This window comes from Gossypium raimondii, chromosome 1 (assembly GCF_025698545.1).
Source record: "Gossypium raimondii isolate GPD5lz chromosome 1, ASM2569854v1, whole genome shotgun sequence".
Classification (NCBI taxonomy): Eukaryota; Viridiplantae; Streptophyta; class Magnoliopsida; order Malvales; family Malvaceae; genus Gossypium; species Gossypium raimondii.
The window spans coordinates 51,703,808-51,725,237 of record NC_068565.1 but is presented as its reverse complement, the minus strand read 5'-3'; the positions used below and the strand labels follow the sequence as shown (position 1 = coordinate 51,725,237).

General features: G+C 31.4%; 3 protein-coding genes and 2 non-coding genes across 8 annotated transcripts; 4 read left to right on the top strand and 1 right to left on the bottom strand.

Moving 5' to 3' along the window:
• Positions 1–3,519: 3,519 nt before the first annotated feature.
• Positions 3,520–8,379, bottom strand: LOC105786513 (phosphatidylinositol:ceramide inositolphosphotransferase 1). Of its 4 annotated transcripts, XR_008188738.1 has the most exons (13): positions 7,872–8,376; positions 7,695–7,784; positions 6,751–6,837; positions 6,595–6,663; positions 6,432–6,512; positions 5,804–5,875; positions 5,659–5,719; positions 5,459–5,561; positions 5,163–5,258; positions 5,050–5,096; positions 4,846–4,973; positions 4,618–4,763; positions 3,520–3,827 (listed from the first exon to the last, which is right to left on the bottom strand). XR_008188738.1 is itself a non-coding variant. In XM_052620872.1 (12 exons), exons 1-12 carry the CDS (start codon positions 7,902–7,904, stop codon positions 3,804–3,806), a joined length of 891 nt encoding a protein of 296 aa, XP_052476832.1. In that variant the 5' UTR covers positions 7,905–8,379; the 3' UTR covers positions 3,520–3,803. The 4 variants fall into 4 exon arrangements, 1 of the variants encoding a protein (XP_052476832.1); XR_008188739.1 differs by lacking the exon at positions 7,695–7,784 and having other exon boundaries at positions 7,872–8,377; XM_052620872.1 differs by lacking the exon at positions 4,618–4,763 and having other exon boundaries at positions 7,872–8,379.
• Positions 8,380–11,391: 3,012 nt separating this feature from the next.
• On the top strand, positions 11,392–12,264 carry LOC105786514 (copper transporter 4). The gene has a single exon (XM_012612993.2). The coding sequence runs from the start codon at positions 11,728–11,730 to the stop codon at positions 12,157–12,159; it is 432 nt and encodes a 143-aa protein (XP_012468447.1). The 5' UTR covers positions 11,392–11,727; the 3' UTR covers positions 12,160–12,264.
• Positions 12,265–15,908: 3,644 nt separating this feature from the next.
• Positions 15,909–18,938, top strand: LOC105786510 (rop guanine nucleotide exchange factor 7). The gene is given in 8 exon segments (XM_012612989.2): positions 15,909–15,980; positions 15,982–16,408; positions 16,537–16,653; positions 17,129–17,283; positions 17,408–17,482; positions 17,554–17,847; positions 17,929–18,261; positions 18,342–18,938. Coding segments are annotated over 8 exon segments (1,944 nt in total). The 5' UTR covers positions 15,909–15,923; the 3' UTR covers positions 18,828–18,938.
• Positions 18,939–21,180: 2,242 nt separating this feature from the next.
• On the top strand, positions 21,181–21,252 carry TRNAH-GUG (transfer RNA histidin (anticodon GUG)). The gene has a single exon. It is a non-coding gene; the product is annotated as a tRNA-His (tRNA).
• Positions 21,253–21,319: 67 nt separating this feature from the next.
• On the top strand, positions 21,320–21,391 carry TRNAH-GUG (transfer RNA histidin (anticodon GUG)). The gene has a single exon. It is a non-coding gene; the product is annotated as a tRNA-His (tRNA).
• Positions 21,392–21,430: the final 39 nt, after the last annotated feature.

The following is a 21,430-nucleotide window of genomic DNA, read 5'->3' as shown; positions in this document are numbered from 1 at the left end:
ACATATTTATAATTTAATTCGCGTGTTCTAAATATGCTTATCGCCATATTTGATATGGCATTTAACGTTTAAACTAATGGCTAGATTGATAAAAGGACTTGATTGATACAATATTAATACCTTAAGGATTTAATCAGAATATTTTGAAGTTCAAGGATCAATTTAAAATCTAAGCATAATTAGAGGATGTCTATTAAAATTAACCCTATAATCTATTGAATTTTAGAACTTATCCAACCCCATTCCATAAAAGCTATTTCCTTTTTATTATGCTTTTTCTTCAAATCTCATCATTTGATTTTCCTTTCCCTCTTTTATTTTTAATTTAGATAATATCAAAAGTCAAACAAATCAACGACAAGTAACGTGTTTCGTTTGCTCAAAAAGTCAAACAAATCAATGGCGTGGGAAAGCAGATTTTATGTGATTGTCTATCAGTTTGGTCTTTGTTTTTGGTAAAGTTGCATTAACATTTTTTTTTTATACATTTCTAAGCTCCAACTTACAATTTTTATACTAAAGGAGTCCAAGTTAAGGGTTAGTGGCAATTTTCTATTCATGGATGGAATAAGGTGAATGTTGATGGTTTGATATGAAATTCTAGTCCAAGAGCGGCCATAGGTAGAGTGGTGAAAGGGCCGAATGAAAGTTGGATGGGGGTTTTGAAATGGTGGTAGGATTGTCAGATATTTTTCAAATTGAAGCTCGAGTATTACTTGAAGGTTTAAAGCATGCTTGGGCACAGGGGTACCGTTAAGTAGAGATTGAGAGTGATGATTCTTTACTGATTGCCGTTATACAAAAGGGATTAGCAGTAGCCAATAATTTCAGCGAAGTTAGGCTTATTCAAGACTGATAATTTTGGCAGATCCTAAGAGAAAGTAACAAAGTGACAGATCACGTTGCCAAAGAGGCTCAAGACAAAATGGAACAATTGATTATTTGTAAGAAGCCACTAGATATTGTGAGACATTTATTGGATGAAGATATCCATCGCGCCATGTGTCCATTGTTTGAGAGAGATTAGTATTGATGTAACTTTAGCTTTAAGGCTATATCATTTTATTTACCAAAAAAAAAAATTTACTTTTAATGATCTTATTTTGGGTTTAATTATTATGTTAGTTCCTTTATTATCCTAAAATTTGAATCGTGATCTGTCTAGTTTAATATATTTGATCTTTTTACAATATTATTAATAAATCTAAATCGATTACACAAGATTTACCATCCTTGTGATTTTGAAAATAAATTTATTTGGTCATGTGAAAATTCAATCGATCATATTCAATTATTAATAAATTTACATGTCGGTTGAATGATTAAAGGATTAAAATCACAGATAGACCCTTTTTTACTAAGAATCTTGAGAGGGACCAATTCCACAATTTTTTTTTCTTTGGATTCACGCTTTTGTTTTTGTTGAAAATGTGGTGCAAGAAATTAAATTGGGAAATATGAGTTCTGCATGAAACAAGAATCATGTTTTATGAAAAATAATCATCTAAATTTTTTTCTAAATATATAAATATCATAAATATAAATATATATATATATATATATTGTATGAATCCATTGAAAAATTGAGTTGCACATCTTACATGAAAAAATATATAATTTGATCTATTTATGCTTGGAGAAATGTTCTTAAGAAAAACGAAAGATGATTTCAAATTTTAGAAGATAAACGTGTCGTAATAGAGATGAGAAAACTTAAAGTCACAAGAAATAGAATAAAAAGTAGAGATGAAGGAGAGAAACTTATGTTATTCCAGCCCATCCATAACCATATGTAAACATGACTGATCGATTTTTAAAAAAATTATTTTTTAAGTGATAAAATAAGCTGAAATTCCAATTCTCGTTTTAAAATTTTAATTTTAGTTAAATTATTAAATTAAAATATCGTTTCAATCGAATCATTCTGCTTATGGTTGTAGCCTCTCTACCTTTATGTTATCGATAACCTCTTTAAAACCCATTCTATTATGCTCAAATTTAAAACTTAATCCGATAAAAAGATTGAAATAATAATAATAATAATAATAGAAAAATAAAGAGTATATGTCTAACAGGTGGTGACATAATTAATATCACCCACTTATTAGGGTTCAAGAGGACCCTATTTTTGGTCATTCTTTTACATGAAAAAAAAAACCTAAAGGCCCGGCAATGCATGCAAAAGGAGAAAGTGGTCGTTATTACATGCAACAATGATGAAAGTTTGCACCTTCGGCCCCAAAATTTATCGGATCAAATCGATTTTAAATCAATTTAGATCGGATTAATTTAAGTTTTCATATTTTAAAGTCATTTTAATTAGTGTTTAATAAATTTAAATTGTTAAATATTTACGATCTAATCAGGTTAAATCAAGTTGATTTTCGAATTTGTATCAAAATTCACGGGATAAAAATGAGATAAACTAGTAGTACCAATTTTTCAGAGCTTAAATTGCGGCAGCATTGCTTTTGAGGGCATCAATCATTTTGTGCTTACCTTATAAGATTATGGAAGAAAAATGGGGCCTCTTTGCCGTCAATTTGTCGACATAAGCACACTCCATAGAGAATCCCACATGGGCAAGCAACACTAGCTGTTGTACAGCACATATACTTGAAAATTTTATTACATTGACAATATATAAAGGTGGATAATATAATTTTATGGTAATTTATATTAATAGTCATTTAATTATTAGTAAATTTTTTTTGATCATTCAACTATTTAATTTTATCTTTTTAGTCACTGATTAATTAATGGTGGCAGCTTTTAAAATTGACATAATAGCAACTTTAATTCTCAAAATTTATAAATTATGTCGATTTAGTCTTGATTATAATATAACCTTTAACATTTACCCATTATGTAATTTAACTTTTTTTCAATTTTATTTTCCTTTGTAACATTGAAGGTTAATTTTAAAAGAATGAAAAACAATAAAATTATTATATTGAATTTTGGGATGGTTCCAATTTTATATATTTTTAATCAATTTAATTGATAATTTATTTTTAAACTTTTAAGTGAAAAGTTGGAAAAAACCATCTTTTAGGGTCATGTATTTCCCAATGTCTTAATTTTTTATCAAAAGATGATACTAGTTTTCCGAGATGTGTGTAGCTTAGCGCTTATATTCTTTATGTACCGATACCATTAAGATCCCCAAAAATAGAGCATCAAGACCCAATATTTAGTTTTGTTGAGGTCTTTTTCTTTCTATTCTTTTTTCCTAGTGATATTTTATTTATTTATATAATATGGGTAATGACATGCTAGGTAAACTCTATGCATACAAACACATACCCTACTCTAGGTTTAACACGTGTTAAATGTTCTCATGCATATATAGATTCGTAGGGAGTAAGCTCAGCGAGCGAACTCTGCCTGCAAACTCAATTTGCGACCTTGTAAGTTTGGGCAAATGCCAGTCCAAAACCTATCGGCCCAAACCCGGATGGATTTTGGACCGATGGTAATAATTATCCTAACAAGTTTCTATTAGAGAGTGAGATGCTGTTAAAAAAACCCGTGGAAGGTATATTAATTGGAACATTACAAGAAAAAGGGTTTCCCTACAGAAGCAATAAAGACTAAGCAGCCTGGCTACGAAAATAAGCCTTTTTCTTTTTTCCATGTACATCATTGCCCCATTCAAAGGTACTGAAAAAGGGTAAGAATTGTAGACAAGTGGTGGCCCCAGGGTATTGAAATCACCATAGCCATTTTAGTCACAGGAACCAGAGTTTTCAAAGATTGGCCATAGTTCGTACCTCCTTTTGGGATTTCAGTTCTTTTAAGATTCAAGCACTTCTCACCTGCAAATCCTGTATTGAGAGAGACAACAATTATGTTCCAAATATTCACATTGAATTTGACATAAATCGATATTATAATTTGATCCTCTACTATTAATAGGTCTAAATCAATATGATTGGGATTTTCTTTTACTATTATTGGGTCACAGTCTAGATAATGGGAACATTCAATCGATAAATTTATATGTCAAATGAATGCTTAATGTTGTTTAAGAAAAATTATTGTCATCACTTTAACAGCAACAACTACCTACTAATAACATTATAATAAAAAAATAGAGAAACCAAATTATACCAAAATAAAGGGACCGAATCTCAAATTTCACCATGGTAGATGGACTAAAACCAAATAGTACCGTTAGTTGTTGCATTCAAAGAATAATTGAATTTTTTTTACTATTGTTTGGTCATAAAGTGAAGTTTTCAACCAATAATAAATTTAGATGTTCAATGAATGCTTAATGTTGTTTAAGAAAATTTTACTGTCATCACTTTAACAACAACTACCTACTAAAAAGTAAAAACATTATAAAAATAGAGGGACCAATTTACGCCAAAATAAAGTAGAAGGACTAGATCTTAAATTTTGCCATGTTAGATGGACTAAAACCGTAATTAGACAAAAAAAAAGAGAACCAATATTTCAAAAGCCACAACAAATGAAAAAAAAAAACTATCAACAAGAGAAAAGAAAGAACCAGCATGTACATGTTTGATGCTAATGATAGCTGATGATGGTTTTAAACCAAGAAATAGCAAGTACTGTTTTTTTCTTTTAAGATTTACAAATAAAGTTTACCATTTTTGGAAGAAGTCGAGTCTTTAAATCCAAGAACGATATGGTTTCAAAACAGTCCCCCATTATGGTGTACTGTTCATTGAAGTATCGACCTGGTTTATATTGACATCTTCCAGATTCTTGCCATTACTTTGAGATCTTGGCCTCTAAACAAATTTAGAAAACACTACCAATAAATACCAAGATATCCAAAGAGGGAAAAGAGTTAAACTGATAAAGTTACTGTACCCGATCAGCAGGGTTTACAGAATTCCCGTTCAAAAGTTTGTGATTCTCTTCTTTGGTCCATTTATCTTTATCTTTGGTGCTCAAGGGTAACAAAATAAGCGAACTTCCATTAGTTCTGCCGGACAATTCTGCAGTAAAATGTTAGTGTTAGAACCACTCCAAAATGCCATGACCGAAGTTAGATAAGATCGAAACATTTCTAACCTGGCAATTTCTTGTCTACGAAGAATACCACTAAATTAACAGTATACCTGCAGAAAACAAAAATGAAGTTTAGTTATGTATAAATAAAAAATTTTGGGAGTTTGCTTCATTACCAAGCGACAACTACGTCAACTGTGTAATGTTTGCGAGATGCTACAATCAAGAGACTTTGAATAATAGCTATCGACCAACCAAATTGCTTTATACATCTGCAATTGTACAAACGATATCGTTACAAACCAATCAATTTGTTTACTCATATGTAATGTCTACAGAGCAAAGCTAGGATGATTAGTGGATTGATTATATACGAGAAAACCGATCAAACATACTTAGGGGACAGCTACAGCCATACTTAGGAAATAGGATGACTCATCCATTGATTAAATACGAAAAAACCATGCTTTACCTTCGTGTGCCGTATTTCTGATAGGTGAGAACAAAGACGAGGGTGAAGATCATGTGTGACGAAAAAATCAAGTCACCACAGCCATATATTACACCTTGAGGAACTGCAAATTTGACAATCAAATGAGTATATGCTTAAAGAACATATCTATGTTTTTTAAAAACAATAAATCAAGAGTTCAACAAAAGAAAAATACAAACAATTAATTACAAGGACTTCTAGCACACCATCCGGTTCTGGCAATCTAGCAAGCTTTGAACCCTGCAACAAACACAAGTTATTTACTAAAACGATAAAACCAATCTGTTTTCATTTGTTACATTAACCCCCAGAGAACAAATATACCGGTCGGCAATGGTAATTTGGACCAGGAAGCTGAGTAGAATAGAAAGTGAAAATTCGGAGAGTCTGAGAAACCTGCAACAAATAAATAAATGAAACAAACAACTATTAAGTAAAATTACAGAGGAAATGCTAAAGGTTTCTGATTTATCAAGATTTGCACCAAATTAGTATGGATGAACAACTTCAGCATCGAGTTCAATTTTTACTGGACCGGTCATTGATGAAAACGGTACTTCCAATGGATAGACAGGGATGAAGACAAAGGGGGGCAAGCAGTGGCCTTGGTCCCCCAAAATGGTAGATTTCCATTTAGTCCCTTAAATTTTTATGAAATTACATGTTAGTATAATGGTAAATTTGTGCTTTGGCCCCCCAATAATTTATGATTCATTTCTAGCCCCCCTAAAGCAATTTTCTGGCTTCATCCCCGTGGATAGAAACCTTTGGTCAAAGATAAAAAAGGGTTTTGTACCAACAATGCTGAAGTTGATTCTCACTCAAACATGGTAACATACATTGGCAAAATATGAAAAACAAAGAACCTTAAAACTGCTTTAGTAAAGGAACCTATGGTGGGTGCATATTTATCACCAGAACAAAAGGGAAAGACTAATGCATTAGCACTTACAACTAAATATGCTAGCACCCTGCACCAAATTTGAACCGTATAGAACTTTTTGACCTTGAAAACAAAAGGATGGAAAGTCCACTGCAAATATCAATTCATGCATTAGAAGTGGAAACAAAAACGATGCTACTCAAACTGAAACTAATGAGGAATATAACTTTACCAAGAAAAATGATAGAAAGACAAACATGAACACTGTCTCACTAATGTAGGCTTTATCTTGTCCCAGCTCCTAAATTTACAAGAAAATTAAGTATATGAAACTTGTACATCATGGAGATATAAGCAAAAGGGAAAAACAGAAGAAACTTGTACTTACTGGAAGAAGAAAGAATCCAAGATCCTGTAGTGTCGGTCCAGGCCGGTGTAGATAATGAACTCCTCGAGCGGCTACACCGTGTATGTACTTCAGAGAGCAAAATGCACATTTCAGTACCAAAATAAAAAGGCCAGATATGACTATAATTAAGTATACTTGAACTTTGTAATGCATAAACACACACTAAACAATCTCAAATGACCCTGAAATTCTTTCGAGAAAGAGAGTAAAAGTAACAACTTAAACCCTAATTCAAATGCTACATTTCAGTACCAAAACAGAAGGCCAGAAAATGAACATAATTAAGTATACTTGAACTTTGTAACACATAAACACACCCTAAACAAACACGAATGACCTGAAATTCTTTCGAGAATCAGCATAAAAGTAACACCTTAAACCCTAATTCAAATGCTACATTTCAGTACCAAAACAGAAGGCCAGAAAATGAACATAATTAAGTATACTTGAACTTTGTAACACATAAACACACCCTAAACAAACACGAATGACCTGAAATTCTTTCGAGAATCAGCATAAAAGTAACACCTTAAACCCTAATTCAAATGCTACATTTCAATACCAAAACAAAAGGCACATAAACACACACTAAACAATCTCAAATGACCCGATATTCTTTCGAGAAACAAGATAAAAGTAACACCTTAAACCCTAATTCAAATGCTAGATTTCATACCAAAACAAAAGGCCAGAAAATGACTATAATTAAGTATTACTTGAACTTTGCAACACACAAACACACATTAAACAATCTCAAATGACCCAAAATTCTTTCGAGAAACAGCATAAAAGTATCACCTTCAACCCTAATTCAAATGCTAAAACAATGCCATAAGCTTAGATTTCTCTAAGTATTACAATTCACCATATACTAATCTCTTCATAAAATCAAGCATCTATTAAAAAAAATGCAGAAAATGAACCTGAAAAACGAAACCGGCAATAATGTATTTCCAATTGTCTATAAAAAGATTGCTCTCTGCACTTGTTTCTGCACAAATTCTCTTCCATAACTACAAATAAATTTTTTTAAAAATACCAAATCAAAAACCCTGAAAAAACCTCATATAGAACGAACCATAACAAACACAGACACCCACCTTTGAAGCTTCGCGACCAATGTAAAGCGTCATCTTGTAATCGTTTACCAATCAGTTCCATAGTACTTCAAAACAACCCAGTTCTGATCAACATCATTTAAAAACTAAATTAAAGTCCTCAAAATTTTTTTTAAAACAAATGGTTATCTTATTATTCTCTTTCTCTGCTTCCTTCAATGTAGCCGATTCTTGAAACGATCAAAGACTCGGCGATTTACGATCAAGAACAAAAACCCAAAAGGAAGAACAAAGAAAGAGAATCAAAGTAATGGGAAATGGGTTGGTATTAAAGGTCTTTCTTCTCCTCGGGTTTTGATATAAATGAAATGGAAAATTTTTGTTTCTTTTTTTTCATTTTTTTTTGCTAAAAATTGTAACAATAAAGAGAAAAACGGAACAATAAAACAGCGAGGGTAACACGGAGAAGCCGTTCAGAAGGGTTTTTTTTTAACAATTAGCCCAAACACCGTAGCAGCAGCTAGCAAGTTGAGTTGTATTTAGAAACTTTACTGTATTAAGGTTAGGGATGGCTTTGTTAACTAATTAATGTTTGGCGGTTAATTTAGGTGAATTGATTTAGGGCTTAAAATTTTAGGACATTTCGGTTACTTTTTTTAGTTTTGTTTTGTTAGATTTAATTTTAGGTTTAGGTGGTTTTAGATTTTAATGTTGGGTTATTATAGATTTTTATTCTCATCTCGAATTCGAGTTATTTTGGGTTTTGGGTTTGAATTATTTTAATTTTGGATGGTTTTAAGTTTTGATAATTTTGGATTAAAGTTATCCTTTTTTTTTTGGTCAAAATTGAGTTGGAATGAGTGGATACGTGTTGAGTAGCTAGACTTTTAGTTCGGGATAAAACAGTTAGGTTTAATGATGATAAAACGAGATTAGACTAGTAGAAAACATACACATGCATACATGTTGGTTATACTTAAAAGCTCTGACTGAATTAATATCAGGAGTTAATCAGTCAACAATTTAATTGGGAAATAAATAAAAAGCTACTATTTTTTCAAAGTAAATTATATTATTAAGGGGGTGTTTTAATCTTTTTTATATTTTATATAAAAATTAATGATAATTAGATCCGATCATGGTCGGGTCATTCAGTCTGCTTGAAAAGTGGAAGAGTTTGGGCAAAAATATAGGTCCGAAAAATAGGTTTGTACAAAAAAAAAGGGTCGTTTATAAAATGAGTCGGGCCTCAAAAAGCTTTTTTGGCTTATGCTCAGCCTGAATTTACAAAAAAAAAAATTGTTGTTATTTTTCCATTGTTTTGCTCTGCTTTTTTCATTGTTTTATTATTATTTCACTATTATATTGTAACTATTTTGTTGTTATTGTTTGAATATTGTATAATTATTATTTTATTGTTAATTTTACAACTATTTTGGAGGCATTTGTTTGTTAGTTAAATTGCACATATCTTAGTGTTATCTAAATATATAGACTTTTTTTTAATTTATTTTCAATTTTTTAGAAAACATTTATTTTAATATTTTTAGTGTATTTGATATATTATATTTTTTAAATTTATTTTTCTATAAAAATAATATAAAATTTTTTAATATAGACTACAGTGCTAAGCTCGAATTTTAGCTTTTTTTATCTGGGTTGGGTTTGGGCAAAATTTTAGGCCCATTTCTTTGGTTGAGTCGAGTCTATCAAATGGGCTTGAAATGTTGTTATGACCCGACTCGGGCCATGATCACCTTTGATGATAACCCACACCTGAAGGAATTTAAACACAGGACACTAGTTTCTAAATTAAAACTCAGTTGAGAAATAATAATAAAAAAAACTATTATTTTTAAAAGTAAGTTATATTGTCATGAGAGTGTTTTAATCGTGCTAAATTTGTTTAATGGTCAAATTATCTATTCAAACTCCAAATTCTACTTTAAATTGTGAGGGTTTAAATAGAAATATTAGATAAAAATTGGGCTTGCACAAAACAATTAAACCCAATCGAATATAAATCGAGCTTGAACTCTAACATTATAATATTAAATTAAAACTAATGCAACTTTCTAAAAAATTTTGACAAGTCTAAAAAAGTTAATCATTTACAATATAGATGTACTTAAATAACTTTGAGACTCATATTTTAAATTGAATCAAACTTGGGCAAATATGAATTTTGTTAATATCATATTAGATTTTGTCACACCTATGATGCTGGTGGAATAAAATATTTGATATTAAAAATATTTTTTAAAATTATTTAATAATAAATATAGGTGGAATGGTAATGAATTTGTACTTTAATATTATTGAATACACATTCAATCTTCAAATTTGTAATTTTTTATTCATTTTATTTAAAATTTTTATAAAAGTGTCATATAATATTGTTAATAGTAATTTAAAATAAGAGATATTTTATAATTTCATAATTGAATTGTGATCCGATTAAGGGTGCCACAAACTTCATAAAGTGTTTAAATATTAAATATATATATATGTAGTAATGGTATAGGTTCAACTTATATGTGATCATGGGTCAGGCCGGGTTCAGGCGGGTTGGGACAAAATCTTAGGCCCTTTGCCCGAGCCTATAAAATGAGTCAAAAATTTTGTCCCAAGCTCGATCTAGATAAAAATACTAAAACCCAAGTCCGGCTTAGCCCATATTAATTAATTTTTATAATATTATTTTTATATAAAAGCAAATTTTGGAAAAAAAAACATAATACATCAAATACATTAAAAATTTAAAATAAATGTTTTCCAACAAATTAAAAATAAATTAAAAAAATATTTATACTTAAATAACACTAAAATAGATGCAACTTAACAAGCAAATGCCTCTAAAATAATAGCAAAATTAACAATAAAACAATAATTATACAATATCCAAATAACAAAATAGTAACAATATAATAGTGAAATAGTAGCAAACCAACAACAAAACACAACAGCAAAACAATAGAAACAACAACAATTTCTTCTTTTTTTTTTCTGCAAATTCGAGCCGAACCCGGACCAAAAAAGCTTACCCAATGCCTGACCCATTTAAAAAACGAGTCTTATTTTTTTCCCAAACTCTCTCATTTTTCGGGCGGACCTTCGGACCGAGTCAGATCTAGTTCAACTCTCCCCATATGCAATTTTTTATTGATTAAAAAAAAGATCAAAGTACTTTTAAATAATAGTATAGATATAAGCTTGATACGAACTGAATTTACCCAACCCATTAACATCTCTAAGGATGTGTTTAGTATTGTTTTTAAAAAAACCTTTTTTTGACAAAAAAACATTTTTTTGATAAAAATATTCCTAAACAAGCTATTTTTTTAGAGAGAAAAACACTATTTACTAATAGAGGCGGATCGTAATGATTTTGGGAAAGTTTGATTTCTCCCTTTTAAATTTAATTAGACCTCCTTACAATTTTTAAAATTCTCATTACACCTTTTAATTATTTTAAAATTTTTAATCAAGATTTATTAAAATTTCTAAAATTCTCATTAATCTAAAAAAATTAAATATACCCTCGATTTAAAAATTATTAAATTCCTAATTATTTTTTTTTAGAAAAAATACCTCAGCCACTTTATTGAAGATGGCATTTAATAAAGCCGGAACATTTTTCCTAAAACAAAACTCAGGAGGGCAGAACAGAGTAATAGGACTCAAAATAAAGCTAAAGTGTATATATTATATATGGAAAAAGAGGGAATAAAATCTGAAAACCTCTGCTGTAGCAGTTCATTCGGTCCGTGTGAACTTGGAAAATGCCAGTTCCATGTTGGGATTGCTTTCAAATGAGTTTTTCAGGAGATTCCAATTCACTTCTCTTTAAAATCCCATCACAGTTGTATTCAAAATCCCATAAAAAACTAGTACGAAGATGGCGAACATGGCCGAAACCACGTCGGCTTGGAACACGACGGGCCTGCACGTTCACCGGAAATCCTTGCTACACATGAGCTTCTATTGGGGTCATAAATCCGAAATCCTTTTCTCAGGTTGGCCCGGTTGTAATTCGGGCATGTACGCATTAGCCTTGATCTTGGTATTTGCACTAGCCATGATCGTGGAATGGCTCTCTTATTGCAGCATCATCAAGCCCGGAGCTAATAAAGTCGCCGCCGGGTTCTTCCAGACCGCGATGCACACGGTGCGAGCCGGGTTGAGTTACATGGTGATGTTGGCCGTCATGTCGTTTAATGGCGGCGTTTTTCTTGCCGCCGTTTTCGGACATGCGATCGGGTTCTTGGTTTTCGGGAGTAAAGCTTTTAGAAAAGCTGAAAAAGTGCCTGACCTTCCTCCTAGGAAGTAGGGAAATGAAATGATGAGTTTATTTTCAAGTCTGATACAAGTTTGCTCTCAATTTTAAGTACTGATTTGCTTGAAGTGTTTTTTGGTTAATAGTTTTTTGTTTTCATCTCTCTTTCATGGTTCATGCTTCGGATTCGTTATGGATTGTCCAAGTTTCACTTTGAGTTGATAGATTTATGTATGGATTAAGGACATAAGATATCCTAAATTTTGGGTTTTGCTACTGCATTTATTAAATAAAGTATTATTCTCTAAAATCAGTATAGTATAATTGTGCCACATCATCACTTATTTTTCTATAAAATTATAGTTTTTAGGTTGTGACATGGCATGATAGGTTGTAACACATCATCACATGGACCAAAATTAAGAAAACTATCAAATTCTAGAACTAATGTGGACTAAAAAATAAGTTTAGAGACAAATTTGAGAAACAGATGTTAAGTTCAAGAGCGAAATGTTGCTATACCTTAAATAAGACGTGTATTAGTAAAAGTACCAAGAAAGTCCTTATACTAGGAGTCGGGTTGTATTTTGTCCCCTCTACTCAAAAAATAAACAAGTTAGTCCCTATACTTTATATCAAAGAAAAACTGGTCCTTCTGTCAAGATTTCATCCATTTCAACTATTCCCTGTACGCTAAAATGAGGTACACGTGACATGCCACGTACAAATGGATGAAAATTTTAATAGAGAGGACCAATTTAGTATCTGATTTAACATACATGGATTAATTCATTATTCTTTTAGTGAATGGAGTAAAATGCAATTTAACTCTTAAAATAGGGACCTTCTTTATATTTTACCCCTTTAATAGTATTGCTAAGACCCAAAACAGCTTGAGAATCAAGTTTTTGTTCTTTCTTTTTTAATCCCTCTAATGACTTTTCAAATTAGAAATCAACATCAACCAAAGTCTAAAATATATTTTTTGTTGGACCAACCGCATTAACCAAAGAGAAGTGACCACAAGATTCTAAAGCCTTACAAGGAAAGTTAGAAAAAGGCTAAGTGGTGTGTGTTAAACAAAGGGATATTTCATTACATAAATAATTATGAGATCTTAAACTTCAAATTTCAATGTCATTTTTCCCAATCATTCTCAATGTTAGTTGTGAGGAAAAATTATTTTGATTTTCTCTTAATTCTCAAATCAATCCTTAAAAGAAGTTGTTTTCCAACTTGGGTTTTCACTTTTGCAAGCAAAGAAAGAAACAACATAAATTAATGAATTATTTGAAATATTGATGGTATATAATTCTATATATAGTTTTATTTAGACCTGTTTATGGGTCGGGTTACTAGTCCAAGCTCGCTCGAAATTCGGGAGGGTTTGGGTAAAAATATTAGGTCCGAAAATAAATTTGGGTAAAAAAATTTAGGTCCCTTTAAGCCCGACCCTTTTTTAAGTTATACTTTATATTGTGTTATTTTTAAACCTTATGTAATTAGAACACATTAAAAAAATAAAGTTATACTAAATATATAATACTACTATAGTGTAAACATTAAAATAATGTTAAGATTACTATATAAAAAATTTCAATAAATAAAAATTGTAGAAAAATATTGAATATTAAAATAATATAATATAAATATTTTTTTAAAAAATTAAAAATAATATGGGCGGGCCTTAAATGGGCTTGGATTAGTCTTTTGCAAAAATAAGCAGGTTTGGTTTAAACACATATTTTAGACCAGAGCAAGCTTGGGTAAGAATAAAGTGTGTCCCGACACGACTCATGAATACCTCTAGTTTCATTTAATTAGGAATAAAGGTAGCAAAAATTAAAAGTCATAATTAAATTATAAATTATTGGGAATTGACTTGTCCATGAGTTGAATGGTCTGCTTGGTCTTATCAACCCAACTCAACTTGGGTCGAGTTTGGACAAATATTTTTGTGTTCGAGTTGATCCAACCCTATCCAAACTAAATTTAAATAATTTTTAATTATAAAAATATATAAATATTAATGTAAGACAATATATTTGAGCAAGTCGAACTTGAACCCGGGCCTTAGATTTTTTTTTTAAAATCGACTCTCAATCTAGCTTGGCTCACAAACACCCTCTACCATATAATTTTTCTTAAAAAAAATTCAAGGACTTAACAATAAATTTACCAATTTTGAACCAAATCCTCTTCCTTCCCCTTGGCCTTTGGCCTATCATTAAATTTTTTAAAAAAAAATCAATTTAAATGACTTTATTTATTTTTTGTTACAAAAAGGAAGTTGAACTACAATGTTCAATAGAAAAAACTAAAAATAGACTTATTTAGTACTTATCTTGTAGGATCGCATCATACACCGCCAGAGGTGATTGAGCAAATACAAGCAATCCCATTGTATGTCTTCAGACCTCCTTAGCTATAGTATCAACTACTATATTTGATATTCTTGACATAAACCAAAGTTTAAGATACCAATCATTCGCCATCCAATTACAAATCTCTAACTCCAATCAAGAGCTTTCTCCTCTCTCATTTCTCAATTACCAATCAGTGCACCCTTATTCTCATGCCAATATTTACTTTTAATAGCATATCAATGTTTATGATTGTCCATACATTAAATTTAAATATTAAATTAAACCAATCTTTTATGAAAGAAAACAAGATTTGACAAATTTGATTTGGATTAGGAAAAAGAAGATTCCTAGTTGTCAAATTTCAAATGCCAAAGGGGATATTTGCATGAATGACCATACAAAAGTGGAAAATAACTTACATAAGCATCATAAAGTGAATATTATTCTTACTTTACATGTTTTGAATTTTGAAATTATTTTTCTTTTTAAATTCAAGATGGCCATGAAAAAGGGTTGTCAGGTAACTTCAAGAACTGGCAATAAAGTAAAAAAAGAAAATGAAAGATTTGAACTTCAAAGATGGTAGACATAATGGATAGGATCCGTCGGCTACACGACTTCCCATCACCTTACTTTTAGGTTGATTTTAAAAAATCCAAAAAAAAAAAATTGGAAACTTGGGAGGTCTTTAGATGTTTTGGTCTAATTCTTGTTTTAGTCCCTTGCTGAAATTTGCATTTAATCCTTTAATTTGGTATAATTTGATTTTACTACTTTTATTATAATGTTATTAGTAGATTCAAATCGATAATATTGTTAGGTGTTGCCCCTAAAACGATTATGTGAATTTTCTTCTTTCGAACAATTTTAGCATTCGGTTGACATGTAAATTTATTGTTGGATGAACATTGTTAATTGGATTTAGCCCTAATTGTGTGATCGAATAATAGTAAATAGGTGCAAAACTAGAATTTTTGGAGGGTCGAAATCAAGTATAAATTTTATAAGAATCAAAATACAATTTTACCGTTGTATTAACTTATAACTTTATAGCTTTTAAAATGACTAAATGAAAATTTTATCATTTTAAAAGGGTTAAAATAAAAGTTTACCATGTATTAACTTATAATTATACAAATTTTAGGATTAAACCCTACCTGCCCTTGACAGTAAACAAATCTACATCATCAATTTAACAACTAATGATAACAATATAAAATAGAGGACCAAATAACTATGTCAAATTAAGACAAAGAAATTTTATCTAAAATTTTAGTATAATAGAAGGACTAAATCAACAATTGGACCAATAGCTTTTGAGTTATCATGCAAGACTCCTACATGTTTGTCACAATATAAAGGAAAAATAGAACCCATACCAAAATTCTCTTCATTTATTTATTGTTTTTAACTTCCAATTTGCCCCATTGAAGCAGACATGGTTACAACCGTATGGATGGATATTTCACCCACCAACAACAAATAGTTCCACCAAACACCACATTATCACCAACAACAGCATTGCCAGTTCAAGCCTTGTTTGTCTTCACCAAAGCCTAAAGCTGACAGCTTTTGGGTTTCAAAATCTGTTACCAGCTTGTGTTGCAAAGACATAGACACAAACAGCACTTGCTTGCAGAGGCTAAAGCATAGTGGCAATAAAGCTGAAATGGAGGACTTGGTTGAAAAAAACCGAAGCTTTGTAGATAAAAATGAAAACTTCGTTGAAAATGAGGTGCAATTGGGTACATCTGCAGTGTTGCTTGAAGACAAGGGTTGTGAAAGTAGTTCAAGTTCTGATATTTTGACAGCAGAAACAAAGAGCAACAAAGAACACAGTGACAGTAGTTCCTGCTCCACTTCTAGTTGTAGTGAAGATGCAAAGGAGGCCCCATTGGATGATACAAAATTAAAGAAACAAAGCTCCACGATTTCAGGTAAAGAGTGTATTTATGTATGTATGTATGTATGTATGTATGTATGTATGTATGTGTGTGTGTGTGTGGCCCTCATTTTAGTTGCTTGAATCATTATGCTAATGTGTCTGGTTTTAATGGGTTTTTAGAGATTGAATTGATGAAGGAAAGATTTGCTAAATTGCTGCTTGGTGAAGATATGTCTGGTTGTGGAAATGGTGTTTGCACAGCTTTGGCTATTTCAAATGCCATCACCAATCTTTGTGGTATGCTATTGCTAACAATGGTTTCTTTCTTTGGGTAAATTAAGTTGGTAGTAACTCAATTATTAGTAAATTAATTTTTACCCAATTATTTATTAGCATTTAAAAACTTTAACCTGCAATATTTATAAATTATATCAATTTAGTCTTGATTCTAAAAAAAATTTACACAATGTGTAAACGTTGAGGGTTAGATTTTTAAAAATCAAGACTAAATTGACACAATGTATAAATATTGAGGGTTAAAGTTGCTCTAATGCCAATTTTAAAAGTTGCCATCATTAGCCGGTTGGTGATCAAAAAAGAAAAAATCGAATAGTCGGGTGATCATTTTGTAACTTTTCATCATAGTTAGGTGACTAAAAAAGAAATTTACTAATAATTAGGTGACTACTAGTGTAATTTATCCTTTTTTTAATCAAATTTTCAACGTGAGCATTTGTTTTATGATTTGGTATTGGCTGCTTTAACTTTGTAGCCACCTTATTTGGGCAAATGTGGAGGCTAGAACCGGTTCCGGTCGAGAAGAAATCGATGTGGCGACGAGAGATCGAATGGCTTCTTTGTGTTAGTGATCACATTGTTGAATTGGTACCTTCATTTCAGACTTTTCCTGATGGAACTAAGCTTGAGGTAAAAGCTAGATAAGTGAACATGTTTTTATTCGGTATTGATGCAATGCGATTGAGAAAATTGGACAACATTCTCCCCAAGCAATTCGAATGCCATTAACACCAAAATCATCTGTGATTTTCAGGTCATGACTTGTAGGCCTCGATCGGATCTTTACGTTAACCTCCCTGCATTGAGAAAATTGGACAACATGCTTCTTGTAAGATCGTTTGATTCTCGTTTCGATGCGGTAATGATTTGGTTTTGTTGATATGAACAACATTGTTGCAGGAAATACTAGATAGCTTTGTCGATACCGAGTTTTGGTATGTTGATCAAGGGATAGTAGCCCCGGAAGCTGATGGATTGATGAACTGTTTCGGAAAAGCCCTTCAACGACAAGAGGAAAAATGGTGGCTTCCCGTACCTCGAGTACCTCCAGGAGGCCTCGATGATAGATCACGAAAGCAATTGCAACATAAACGGGATTGCACGAACCAGATACTAAAAGCTGCAATGGCTATCAACAATGTTACTCTTGCTGATATTGAAGTCCCCGAATCGTATTTGGAAGCACTTCCAAAGGTAATAAGTATTTGGGTTTACGCTTTCTCGGGCGTGTTGATTACTTGGTTGTTAAGTTTTCTTGTTCCGAATGTGTTTCAGAATGGTCGAGCCAATTTAGGTGATGTCATTTATCGACATATTTCATCAGATATGTTTACACCCGAATGTCTTCTCGATTGCCTTAATTTGTCCTCCGAACATCAAGCTATAGAGATTGCCAACCGAGTGGAGGCCTCGATGTATTTATGGCGTAAAAGGCCTGTCAACAATGCAGCCCGGTCGAGTTGGGAATTGGTCAAGGACTTGATGGTTGATGTAGACAAGAGAGACATACTCGCGGACCGAGCTGAGAGCCTCCTCCTTTGCTTGAAGCAAAGGTTCCCCGGTCTTCCTCAAACTACGTTAGACATGACCAAAATTCAATACAACAAGGTATGTTTCGATAAATCCCGATAACAACATCCGTTCTTACCAAGCTAGTACTTACAAAAAGTCGTTACGGTGTTGATTAGGATGTTGGGAAATCGATTCTAGAAAGCTACTCGAGAGTGTTGGAGAGCCTTGCGCATAACATTGTTGCACGTATCGACGATCTGCTCTACATAGATGACTTAACGAAACATTCGGAGCAATTCTCTTCGCTGTTACGAGCCGGTTTAATAGGTCCAAAGAGTGTTTCAAGCACACCTTATAGAACAACATTTACCACCCCAAACTTTTCACCGGCACAGCTAGCTAGCCCCGCGAAGGTGGATAGATCATCATTTTCCGCAAGCGACAAAATCGCACATGGCAGCATGGGTGCGAAGAAGGTCTTGACGGATTATCTTAGTATCAATTTAAGCACGAAAGAATCAAGTTCGAGCACTTATCAAGAAACATCGGTATCGTTTGAACATCGAAATGAGGAGCCGGTTCCAGAGAAAGAGAGTGAGATTGTTTGCCATGAAACCCGATTTTCGGCGAAAACTGTTGTTTCAGTTGAATCTATTTGGTAGGAACAGGGAGATGCTTGAGAATGTTTCAACATTTACACATTTGTGTAACTTGTATCCTTCGTAGATATTAAAAAAATAAATAAAGAGTTAATCTAATTTTTGGCCCCTGAACTTGGCAACTAAGTTCATTTTGGTATCTGTATTTTTTCTTTTAGTCTATTTTGACACTTGAACTTGACAATTAAGTCCATTTTGATCACTGGACTAGAAAAATATAAAGTTTGATGATGTAGTGTCATCGCCGCTTGAAAAAAATTAAAAATTTAGATAAATTTTCACTTTTTCAAGTGATAATGTAGTCAAATTTCAGAGTGTCACATTCAATATTTTAATAACTACACCACATGGTTAAAAAGACTAGACCACTGGTTCCCAATTCAGTCAATTCAACTGTTGGCCGAACAATAATTAAATAAATAATTAAGTTTTTATAAAAATTTAAAAAATTAAAATTAAAAATTTTATTAAACCGATTCAACTTGTTCAATTGTCGTTTTCTATCTTGATTTTTTATTTTTATCAATTTCAAGCAATTTTCTGGTCAATTGGTTCAACCCCTATGTTCAAACCATAATATCGATCAATTCTCAGTCGGTTTATCTGATCCGGTCTTATTCCATTAACACAATTCATGTCATCAGATCTTGGAAAAACTTAAATTTAAGGATAAAATGGATTTAATTGTTAAGTTCAAGGATCGAAGTGGACAAAAAAAGTACATACACCAAAATGAACTAATTGCCAAATTTAGGGGTAAAAAATTATATTATTCTAAAAAAAATATCATTGCAGGCATTGCTAGTAGCGCAAAAACGTGAGCGGCAGGATTCAAACATGCGCGGGCAAAGCCCACATGATTTCTAGTCATGCCCGATAACCATTCTGGCACGCCCACTCCAAATTATTGAGAGAGTTTTGTTAAATTTAACTTTTAGTATAATTTATTTTGACTAGACTTGGATGAAATTAGGTAAAAGTACCATGGCGACCCATGTACTAAGAGTCAAATTGCATTTTGCCACTTCGATATAAAAGTAGGCAAATTAATTCTACACGTTAGATCAAAAAGTAAATCGATCTTTCTATTAAAAAATTCATCTATTTCTACCGTTAAAAACCAATCTTTATACATCTACTATATTAGGTACACGTGATACGCCATAGGTCATAGTTTGGTTATTCTATTAGCCACGCTAGTTTTTAACAATACAAACGGATGAAAATTTTAATTTTGCTCATTGATTTAATGTACAAAGACTAATTTACTCATTTTTGTGTAGAGCGACAAAATATAATCTGACTTCTCTCTATAATACTTTTACCGTGAAATGATTTTTGGTAAGTAAATATCGATTTAATCTTAATTTGAGTTCGAATAAATTAAAATTCAATTTGAATGAATTTAATTAACATTTTATGATAAAATCAAATTAGATTGAGTCTAAGCTTAAATTAATTAGAATTAAGTTTTGAAAGTTGAGAAATGCCATCAATATATGATTTATTGTAAAGTAAAAATGATGTTTAATAAAATAATATCTCAAAAGCACTTGTTTAATATTTTTACTAAATAAGGTAAAATATATGTATAACACAATTTTAAAATTGTTTACATATTATAATAAGTCATTTTAATATTAATGAAGTAAATATTTTTCCTGATATTATAAAAGAGGTTATAATGGAGAGTTTAGAAGAAATTACTTATAACATAGTTGTTAGTAGGGGTGAGTATTTGATTAAGTCAAAAAATTTTAAGTTAGTTGAGTTGACGAATCCTATTTCAGGAACTGAACTCAATTTGAAAATTTTTCGACTCGAATCAAATCGAGTCGAGTTAATGAATCCTATTATTTATACTCATTATTGCATTTATATGGACCGATTATTTAACTAGTGGACAAAGTACAAGATTATTTAACTATATAACAATATAATGGTTTTGTTTTTTAACTTAATGGGTAAATACTTATCAAAATGACGTAGTTTTACCTTTTTTTATTTAGATTTTCAGATAACTCGAATACCAAAAAAATAAAATTTTATTGAATTAGACCAAAAATATTTTAGAAACAATGAGGAGTAACATAAATTACTAAGGTTAACAAATTTATCAGTAGGTAAACAAATGCGCTAACATAACCAATCAAACAACCCAAAGACTAAATATAAATATTTCAATTACAACTCTTTGTTTTCACTATATAACTTATTTACATGCTTAAAGCTCTTGTTACTTTAGTCCTCCAATAAAGCTCTTTGCTAACTTAAATATTGAATCTCAAAGCAGTTTGTTGAAAATAATGTAACATCTAAATACTTATAGAATGACTTTGGGACCCTATGTCAACTTGTGGCTGTAGTTTAGTGGTAAGAATTCCACGTTGTGGCCGTGGAGACCTGGGCTCGAATCCCAGCAGCCACACTAAACCTTTTTTCTTTAATATGTTTTGGTTAATTTTAGATATTAGTTTCTTGACCTTTAACAAGTTGTGGCTGTAGTTTAGTGGTAAGAATTCCACGTTGTGGCCGTGGAGACCTGGGCTCGAATCCCAGCAGCCACATTAAACTTTTTTTTAATTTGGTTAATTTTTACTATTAGT

Bases quoted from the DNA above. Each gene is read 5' to 3' on its own strand.
- LOC105786514 (XM_012612993.2), top strand. From the start codon at position 11,728: ATGGCGAACATGGCCGAAACCACGTCGGCTTGGAACACGACGGGCCTG.
- LOC105786513 (XM_052620872.1), bottom strand. From the start codon at position 7,904: ATGACGCTTTACATTGGTCGCGAAGCTTCAAAG. The intron at 7,785-7,871 runs GTGGGTGTCTGT...ATTTATTTGTAG, and splicing joins TTGGTCGCGAAGCTTCAAAG to TTATGGAAGAGAATTTGTGC. The intron at 6,664-6,750 runs GTAAGTACAAGT...TTGTAAATTTAG, and splicing joins TTGGATTCTTTCTTCTTCCA to GAGCTGGGACAAGATAAAGC.